At 36.3% G+C, this 11,020-nt stretch overlaps 1 protein-coding gene across 3 annotated transcripts in view; it reads right to left on the bottom strand.

The window, feature by feature from the left end:
• Nucleotides 1-11,020, bottom strand: part of MAP4K3 (mitogen-activated protein kinase kinase kinase kinase 3) — a 207,258-nt gene that overhangs the window by 91,399 nt on the left and 104,839 nt on the right. For all 3 annotated transcript variants that reach the window (XM_040496579.1, XM_040496580.1, XM_040496581.1), the window contains exon 3: nucleotides 8,244-8,334. In XM_040496579.1, coding sequence (XP_040352513.1) covers nucleotides 8,244-8,334 — 91 coding nt within the window. The remainder of the gene's footprint in view (nucleotides 1-8,243; nucleotides 8,335-11,020) is intronic.

Below are 11,020 nucleotides of genomic sequence, written 5' to 3' on the forward strand. Positions count from 1 at the left end.
CCTAAATGAATCTTTCATGTAAAATACCTGACACAAGCATTTACAGGACAAGTAGCAGGGGTTCTTACATATCTTACAAAAACTGGGTGAATGGTTGTTCTGGGTCGGCTCAGAATAAAGTAACATGTAAATTGCTTAGAAAAGGGCCCAGGATATAAGCCCAATAAATGTAAGCTATTTTCTATTCCTTTTGTTATAATTCATCTTGTAGTCTATTTTTGTAAGTCACCTTAAGTTGCTCTGGAACTCAGTGACAATGTAAACACATAAAATTGGCATTTTCTTTTTTAAGGGGGAAAAAAAAGAGGGGCACCTGGGTGGCTCAGTTGGTTAAGCATCAGACTTCAGCTCAGGTCGTGATCTCATGGTTTGTGAGTCTGAGACCCGCATTGGGCTCTGTGCTGTCAGCTTGGAACCTGCTTCAGATCCTCTGTCCTCCCTCTCTGCCCCTCCCCTGCTCATACTCTCAAAATAAACATTTAAAAAAGAGAGAGATGGGACTGATAACTTGACTTCTTACTAAAGTCACAATAATCACCACTTCTTTCTTATGAATGTTCACTAATTATCTGATTAATAATGTATTCTAGAGGTTTGCTGGGGCTGATGGTGGACATCAAGGTTAACAATTTTCCAGAAATTTGTTTTTCCTTTCCTTTGCAAATTGGTCATTGCTGACCACTAGTCTTTTGGTACCTCTTCTATCTGTCAAAAGACACTCACTGATAGTGGATAACAATCCCATCTGATAACTTTTCACTGTAATAAGATATAATTTTTATATAAGTCTCAAAGCTCAGATTCATTTAAAGTATCTAGCTGCTCTACAATTATCTCCTCATCTATCTCCTGCTTCAATCCCTTCTTCATAATGATTTTCCTACCCTTTCCAATTGGAAAACAATTCTCCTCGGTAGAGAAAAGGGACAAAAGAAATTAGTTCTCCACTTTTTTACATATTTCAGTATTAACCATCCTCTATTTGACGCTGGTCTATCCCCCTTCCCAATCCTGCTTAAAACAATTTTCTAGTCATTCTACGTAAAATTACTTTCCAAACTTACAAAGGAAAATAAATAATGATTTAAAAACTATATATACTATATATATACTTTACTTTTTAAGATGTCTAAAATATATTTAGTTAAGTCTGGTATTATCAGAAAGGTTGAATATTCAGAATCTTTTAGAAAAAGTACTTCCATCTGTTCCATGAATGCCCTTCTTGAGAAGACAAATCTGCATCTACTTTTTTGGTCATTTACCAAGCCATCTGCCTAATAGGAAAGGACTTGACTCACTTGGCCCATTTCATGCAGGCCAATAAATACTAAAATCTTTGTCCCTAGATATCTGAATTGAAACAATTAACCACCAAGGTAAATACTCAAGGTATCACGATAAATTTTCTTGTAATTCTTTTCTCTTATTCTGTAAAGTTCTCTTTCTATAAGGAATAGAAAAATAAGTAAAGGGAGGGAAATTTTAATCTTCTAGTTCAATGTTTACTAAAGCATATAGGAATTAACATTCTAATTATTTCACTGAGCTAAAAATCTTACAATTTCTAAAACAGACTTTAAAAAAAATTTTTTTTTAATCTTTATTTTTGAGAGAGAGAGGGGGAGACGGAAACGGAAGGGAGGTACAGAACGGGAGCTGGGAAGGAACAGAGAGAGAGAGAGAGAGAGAGACCCAGAATCTGAAGCAGGCTCCAAGCCCTGAGCTGTCAGCACAGAGCCCAAAGCAGGGCTTGAACTCACAAACTGCCAGATCATGACCTGAGCCGAAGACGGGTGCTTAACTGACCAGCCACCCAAGGCACCCCAATCTTCCCACACTTTGTAACACATCACTGACTTAAAACTGATTAAACATTGTGGATTTATATATTTTGCCCAAATATAACATAATTTAAAAAGTAAAAGAAAATGTGAGCAAGATCACCAAGAATCCACAGCTCTAGAATGTCTGCTAGAAACTGGCATACCAAATCATTCTCCCTGGGATGGGACAGCTGGCCATGCCCCGATACTGCAGTCTGCTGATCCCTGTACTTAACTGTGGGTTATCCTGCTGAACAAAACATTTCACAATAACTACTCCAGTATATTCAGCAAAATAATTCAACTCCTAATCATAACTTTCAATGTGAAAAAGAAAAAGTTTAATAACTGCTAGTTGTTTTAATATAGGATAACTTTATTTAATGTGAACTGAATTTAAAATATTTTGGTGCATTTTCAAACAGACAAAATTTACTGCATTCCAAAAAGTTATAGGTAATTCATCTATCTACTTCCCCTTTAACAATGAAGGGTAGTTCTGTATTCGGGGATACAAGCTGACCTATTTCTCTATAGTTATACCTAACAACCCCCAGTTCAACCTACTAATTTCCAAAGAATGGGTGAGCAGACAGCAATCCTATGTGAAGTATGCTTACCATAAAAAAAAAAAATCAATGTGCACTTAAACCAGTTTTAGGAATGTCACATACCATATAGTCTTCTCTTGGAAATTAACAATGCCACGGATATGTTAAAGGCTCTGAGAAATCATGCAGTGAGGCAGGGGTAGCTGGGAGAAGGGAAGGAGGAACAGGTGGAGAGAGGAGAAGGAAGAGACGGAAGAAAGGAAGAATGGGGATGGAGGAAGTTAGGAAGTGGAGAAAGGGTAGGAGGAAGAATGGGATTTTAAAAAAAGCAGAGGAGAGAGGGAAGAGGAAAAAAAAAAAACTTCTTTAATTTTGTTTAGTTCACTACTTCCCCAAATTATTTTTTCCATAGACCCCTTGTTTTCAAATCACGTACTAGCATCCCTCAGAACTAATGTTCCTAGAAAACACCCTAGCAATTCTGGTATAAGGAGGCATCTCATAAGAGAGTTCCACCAAGTTTTCTTCCTAAAGCAGTGGTTCTCAACGGGGGTGATTTTGTCCCCAAAGGCATATTTGGCTTACCAAAGACATTTCGGGTTGTCCTAACTGGGAAGGTGTTACTGGCATCTAGTAGAGGCCGGGACACTGCTAACTACCCTAGCCAGCATGTGAAGTAACTGCTGTTACTACTACTCTGGTTGCACTTGAAGGAAACAAATGTTTGTATCAGTATAACTAGAAAACTAAAAACAAAATAGGAACATTAGTGGAAAACTGGTGAAATTAATAGGAAGTACCTTAGTTTGGCTAATAGTATGGTACCAATGTTGATTTCTTAGTTTTGACAAATGTACCATGATTATGTAAGATGTTAGCAATAGGGAATACTGACAGAACTCTTCGTACTATCTTTGCAACTTTTATGTAAATCTAATACATTCCAAAATTAAAAGTTTCCTTTTTTAAAAAAAGAGGGTAGCTAGGTACAAATTAAAATGAACTTAACGATAATCTTTATTTCCATAGTGTGAGCATTCAAAAAAGCATTTCCAGTTATTAAGTTCCCTCCCCAGTCCCACCTCTAGCTCTAGAAAAAAATTTCTTCCAGTTTTGATATAACTCAAGGGACAAACATCTCTTTCCTGGGTTACGACATTCACACTATAATAAAACGAACATCCTCACTGTCTCAATCCCCCACACACCAGGTCCATCCGCCACAGATACACTACTCTGTACTCTGTGTTCAAACCTTTAACAAGTATGCTCAATACCTACAGGTCCTAATTAAGGGATAAAAGATGCCTTTCTTTGCCAAACCTCCATGCCTTACCTACTGCAACTACAGACTTACCCTTTAAGCTCTAGTATGAAACTATTAGTTGCCTCCTGAGTAGTTCATGGTATTTTCACGCATGCATTTCCTTTGCCAGAAGTTATACTTTTCTCCACACATTAGATGCTACAGTAAATGCCTACTAACACTTTAACACCCAACATTTAGGAATCATATCATTCACACAGCTTTCTCTGATTCCCTTACTCTGACAAAATCAGATTTTCTACCGTCTTTACACTTTGCGTCTTATGTGGAAATTATTATTGTACCTAGCATACTATGTTGCAATTATTTGCTCATGAGTATTTCTTCTATTAGATTATAAACTCCTTAAAGGCAAGAATTATGTTTTATCTGTCTTTACATATCTAGAACCCAATACAGCACTCTATACATCCAAAGAAATGTAAAAACTTTGTTAATGGTGGTGATTTACAAGTATGTTATTATTATGTGATAAATTATGCTCATTGAAACTAGTATTCTTGATTTCAAAGGTTTAAAATCCCTGATCCAAATTAGTATTTTTTACTGCATGGATCTAATCTATTGGCTTATTTTTTGAGGAGCATTTGCTGTTTTTCAACCTCAACTTTAAGAGTTCAAACTGGAGAGAAGTATCTCAATTTTTTAAATATATTATGAAAGGATATGCTGGGCTAGGAATGCTTAGAAGGGACCTAAAGAGTCATTATTTACTTAAAAGAAGCAATAGTTAAGCTCTACTAGGATTAAAGAATAGGTCTATGATTACTTAACTCTGTTGTTTTAGGAACACACACAAATATACAAATAAAAATCTACACCAAATCAGGACTATTTACTTTTTTAAACTTCAGAGAGAAGTTTTGTCCATCCAGTTCTCATTGTACAGTATATGTACTTAAGTACTTAATAAACATAGGCTTTTAATGATATTGAAGAGAGGAACAGAGAATGTCCTATTAAGAATAACATAAGATACTCTGTTTTTTAGCAGCTCCGTTTCTGTATTTCTTCAGGAAATGAGGATGGCTACCCTGTTATAAAACAGGCTTCTGAACTTAATTACATGCTGGTCATCTATTCAGTAAATTCATAGGATAAGGCTGATTCCCTGAAGGGGAAATTTATTAATGGTAAAACCACACTAGCTCAATTTCTTCATTATTTTGGTCTAAATTTGTTGTAATAGGCTATAATGGCAATAAAATACAAGGAAGAAAGTTGCTAAGAACAGTACACATTTTAGGGGGTTTGTATCAAGTTTTAAAAAAATAAGCTCCCTGCCTTTTGTAAAATCATTCAATAATGAGAAGAAAGCCAAGAAACCATTTTCCCTTTAAGACTAAATCTGGCCTTCCTAGGCTGAGTACTATACAATACCAAAAAGATAGCCAACCAGGTACCTGTACATACCTGGTATCTGGTTTAAGTCCACCACCAACAATGAGTAGTTGGATGACCTAACGAAGTCATTGATGCAGCACCCCACTTTCTCATCAGTAAAAAGAGTGGGACTAGTGACAAGATCGCTTAGTCCCTTCCAGCTCTAACATCCTGCAAGTCTAATCATTAGTATTTCACACTCCAAATTTGACTGAGTCTGGACTTTAATTAGGGAAGAAGGGAAAAATCTCTATAGAAAAAAAGAGGTAGAGAAAGAGAAGATTAATTGTTGTTCTATGTTACACTACATTTGCTTTTCTATCACTTTCATCAGCTATGCCAGCTACAGAATAAAATCATCTACTTAAACCAGTATTTCTTACATTAGATCATACAATTCCACTAACACAGGTAGCTCTACTGAAAAAAATGACTCTAATGTTGTCTGTTTTACTTTGGTTTTGGGGCAAGTTTGCTCTTTGTATTCTTATATTTGGATTCAAAGAACCCCTTTAAAAATTTCATCTAGCTATACACAAAACATAAATTTGTGCACTTGCTCTAAGTATTTTATGCTCCAACAAAAAGTTTACTTTGAAAAAGATATTCAAGGGGCGCCTGGGGGGCTCAGTCAGTTAAGCGTCCAACTCTTGATTTGGGCTCAGGCCATTATCTCACTGTTCCTGAGATAGAGCCCTGGGTCTCTGCACGGACAGCATGGACCCTGCTTGGGATTCTCTCTCTCTGACCGCCCCCACCCCCCACACTCTCTCTCAAAATAAATAAATAAAATTCAAAAAGAAAAGACATTCAACATATAGTCAGAATACACATTTCCTAAAATTTTAAAGTAAATACAATTTTTGTTAAGCACAATCTAACTGGCTCTCTCCTGTACCATGTCTAAAAGTGAAGGTTAATGGACATGTTACTAAAGAGTTGCACTATTTTGCTACAAGCCAAAGCCAAGATTTATAAACAAAACTGGATACAAACTCATAAGTAATTCACCTTTTGGGGGTAACAAGAACAAATGTTTTGCTGCCTAACCTGTGTGGGAAGTCTCTTGCCTAAGTAACACAGTCAAATGTCCAGTTTAGTGTTAGGATTTTTGGGGGGCAATGGGAGGGACCTGAGGGAGTGGGGGTAGAAGTTTATTTGGTCAGCTCTTTTGGCAAGGAAGCAAAAGGGCTAAGTCAAAAGTCATGTGATCTATGAACACAGTATTACAGAAAGAACGTAGAACCTTACTGTCAATAACTTGAAATTGGACTGTAAACTAATTACTTGATGTTGAACTCTCTCAAGCATCTTATTTGTAAAATGGAAATAGTATGTACCATAGAGAAATACTGGTAATAGTGTTGCTGAAAAGATCAAATGAGGCACTAACATGATAACACTTAAAAACAGTTCAGAAATAGTAATAGTAACAGCAGCAATAGTAGTAGTAATAGGAGTTAATGTTTATGGAGCATTTATTTTATTTTAATCACTGTTGGAAACACTACGTGTTTTACTCATTATCCTCGTAGCTATCACATCTTGTATCTATTATTATTATTCCTATTTTATAGATGAGGAAATGGAGGCTCAGAGTAGTTAAGTAATTTGCTGTGAGGCACACAGTTAATAAATGATGGAATCAGGACTCAACCAATCCAAACGATCTGACTCCAGAACTCTTAACCACCAAAGATGCTATTGTCTTGATGGCAGAAAGACCAAGGTGCCATATAAATGCTATCCCAGAATAATAGGTTAGCCTTTGAATGGTCCCATAGTTCCTGATGACTCAGACCATGTTTGAGAAAAACTCTTAGACCAAAGACCTGTTTGCCCTCGGTGGGAAAAGTATTTTGTGATGCTTCTCCCAACTGAGTATAAGTAGGTCATTTTGTTAGGAGCAACAACAGTAAAAAAAACAAATTGTCCTGAAGTGATGATTTTAACGTATTAGCAGCAATCAATTATTTTTATCACAAACTTCACTGAGTTTTAAGAGATTGTTTCTTTGACCTGATACAGTAATTGTCTGTGTTGGGTCTGCCCATAAAGTAAAAACTGAATCAGAAATTGTGTTAGGTATTATTTGAACCACTTACCATTAAAGTGGTTTTAAATTGGCTGTTATAGAACTCATTCAAAATATATAATAGTCATTGACCTGGTCGTAGTATCTGTCCCTACATAAACTAACATCTCCACTAAACCTACTCTTCAACCTTAATGAAGATGGGGCAATCAAAACTGTTCAAGAGTGGTTAGAATCAAGAAGAGCTGGTTTGGTTGGCTTTTCGCAAGCTGGAAAGAGGGGGCAGAACTGCCCTGTCTTTTCCATATGCTGTGCCTACATCAGGAGAGAAGTGTTTTTTTAATACCTGGGTCGTATGACAATGGAAGCTGTGGTAAGCTACTTACTTATATATCCCACAGTACATCCACCAGAATAAAACAGTAAGGGTTTTTTAATACATAAGGAAGAGAACATTCGTCAATCCTCCTTTTGGAAGGAACCTTAAAAACAAGTCAGTCACAGCGTTCAGCTCACAACTGCACAGAGAAGTAAATGGAAAAACAGGATTTGACCTTGAGGTCAACCCCTATGGACTATGACCTGGGGAACCCAGCGTGGTCCTGCCAGACCAAAGCAAGAGACTGCAATTCACAGTGTAAGTTTACTTTACAACCTGGGAAAATAAGAAGTTAGTGAAATAATTATAGTTCCTAGTCCTTTGGACAAAATGAAGGGAAGGGATGATGCAACACCCTGAGCTAGAAGCATAAAAGAAAAAGTTTCTAATAAAAACCTAGCAGTTAGAGATGCTCCTGACTTTCTAAATATACCCAAGTCTGTGAGTAAGGGGCAAGAGAATGGCATATTTAGATCTCTGGTCTACCACGCAAAGATTAACCATAAAAGTTCATTTTTACTTGCGAGTTTCTTCACTGAAACCACATCCAGAATTCCCAAGAGTACAAGAGACAAATCAGACTATGATATTGATTACAGAATGAACATACACAGGTCAGAAATAAAAATTTCATTCACACAAAAATATCCTATCTTCAAAGCATGAAGAAAACTACAAAGCATGCTATTAGAGCTAACTTTATTTTGTTAAATGTATTAGGTGATGGGAAACAAAAATGTACCTGAGATAGCTTCCAAAATAAGCAACAATATTTGGGTGTTTACAGTCTTTCATCATAATAATTTCTTGCTGTACAACTGCAAAATCTTCTCCTAGAATAAAAAACAAGCATGTCGAATATTTAGTAGGTAAGTTTCAAAATGTCAATTTGTTTCAAAACATAATAATGTTACTGATGTTATATTTAATTACACTTTCAGTCTTTAGTTAACAAAAAGTACAGTGATTAAAAGTGTGAACTCAGGCCCCAGACTATCTAGATTCGAATACTAACTCTGTCCCTTACTAAGCTGTGTTAATTTGAGCAAGTTACTTGACCTGTGCCAATTTCTTCCTCTGCAAAATGGGGATAAAAATAGTAATAATTTGTCCTAAGACTGTTGGAAAAACTAAATGGGCTAATTTGTGTAAAATGCTTAGAATGGTGCCTGGTACAGAGTAAGTGCTATATAAACATTTGTTATTATTACTATTACACACTGGACATAATCATCATATAATTCACTAGTAAACATACACAGCTTTTTTCCTTTATTACCAAATAACATTTAATATAATGACAGCACAAGGAAGTAGTTCTTTTTAAGTTAGGGCAGGAACCCTTATGCACCAAGAGTGTCAAATATACCTCCACAGGCTCTTGGCTGAGAGAGCCACCCTCTAGCAGCACTGGGTTACCAGATGGCCCACATACACAGGCTTCTCCTATATTCAACTGCCTTGTTCCAGCCACATTCGGATGCAGAATGGAATTGTATTTAGCCTGGTCAGACTATTAGCATATAATCTCCTTCCACTCCCTTCTTGCCCAAATTCTCCAAAATAAGATCTGGCAATCCTATAGCAGTGTTGCATGGTATGGCTCCTGAATGAACACTTGTGATAGAAAGAGAACTGCAGTGAATGCAAATGTGGTGAACCAGGGACCAGTTAGAAGGGACAAATGGTAGTCCTTACATCTACATGAAAGTAGCTTTGCACTACTTTCAGTTTTTAAAAGCTTTATATACTATGAACAGCCTCATTTTCAATATATATTAGTGGCAAAGTAAGAAACAGATTCCCTAAATTACAGCTCAAACTGTAAGTATGAGGTCATTATGGCAAGCCCTGACATTTCTTGCCTTGGCAGTTTCCTACTGTAAACCTAATTGAGACTTGAAGTAGCCTAGCCACGAACCATTTGAACCCAATGTCAAAACCCACTCTACTGTCCCAGTTACAAGGGAAGAAATAAAAGAGAAAAGGCAGTATGTCAGATTCTTAATTTCTGCAATGAAGTAAATACAAAATCAAAGATCTCCAAAGGGAGAAAAGAAAACTTATATGCTTCCAAATTTTCAGAAGAAAATCACTGAACTAGGATTCTCTTCTGACTTTATTCCCCATCATTAAGAATTCCTGATATTCATCATATTAAGAAAAATCCAATTTGCAACAATAAATTAAAAATCTAATTAGAAATAATAAAGCCAAATAAAACTAATACCAAATTTCAGGGACATATTAAATACTTTGAAAGTTCTAAATTTTGCTTTTTCACCTGCCTCTCAATTATGCATTTCCCCAAAGCAGTGAAGGGCTTACACGAGATCAAAGTTGATCTAGTTTGATGGTCAGAGGATAACAGCTGTTGTTCTGGTGGTAGTCATTCTACAACCTCAAAGGGAGATAGCTTTAGAATAAAGTTCATCTGTAGAAAGCATTGAGGAGAAACAGGAAAACAGGGGAAGGAAGAAGGCTTGCCTGAGCCACCGGAGCTAGCCTCATCTGACTCTGTAAGCTTCAGATATACCTCCACGTGATCAATAAATTCCCTGTTTGTATTGTTTAAGCTACCCTGAGTTGTGGTTTCTGTTACTCACAACTGTATCACATCTTCTATGGTGATCTTTGCACATATCATAGCCCTTATGACACTGCATCAGTGCATGTCTATGTTCTCACTAGAATATCACATCCTCTGGAACAAGATTATGTCTTAGTCATCTTTGTATCCATAGCCACTAATATGTGATCAATAGAACTGTTGCCTGAATGAATCTGTAATACCACATAATTCCTCTACAAGCTGACACTAAATCAAGAATGCTGCTTTTGGTTTAATTTCAACCAGTTATTACCATGTTTTATATAATTAATTGCTTATTTGCTACTCTCATGTTTTACAAAAACCTGTGAATGGCTTTAAGTCTTCAACTACCCTCTTTCCCAGAAACTGGTGTTAACCCAAAGTGCTTCCTTTTTTCTTATCAAGTCATTTCTATGTGCTTAGGAGAATGGCTGAGTTAAATTCAACATTTTGGGGGGGGGGGGGAGTAAAAAAAATCCACGATTTGATTTTAAAGGTAACTGAAAAAGGGTGATTTGGGTAGGAAAAAAAGAAAACAGAGTTTTAATACAGCAGTAATCCAAAGAAGCCTTACAGTAGATTTAAAGCGCTTTCATCAAAGCTCCAGAGAACTATATTTCAAAGAATAAATTAACAGGCACCCCCATCCCAAATCCTAGCACATTTAATTGGATACTGTAGACTGGGATGGTTATACCAGACAACTTCTACAGATTCTTTCCAATTCTGAGAGTCTAGGATTTTATGTAAAATTTTAGACACTGAAGTAAGGAATATATTTTCCAAAAAAATGGCAGAGAAAGAGAAGGCAAGGAAAAGGAAAAAGGGGGAAAGGGGAAGGGAGAAGAAAAGAAAAGAAAAGAAAAGAAAAGAAAAGAAAAGAAAAGAAAAGAAAAGAAAAGAAAAGAAAAGAAAAGAAAAGAAAA

The sequence above is a fragment of the Herpailurus yagouaroundi genome, unplaced genomic scaffold (assembly GCF_014898765.1).
Source record: "Herpailurus yagouaroundi ecotype Mexico unplaced genomic scaffold, PumYag 188, whole genome shotgun sequence".
NCBI lineage: Eukaryota > Metazoa > Chordata > Mammalia > Carnivora > Felidae > Herpailurus > Herpailurus yagouaroundi.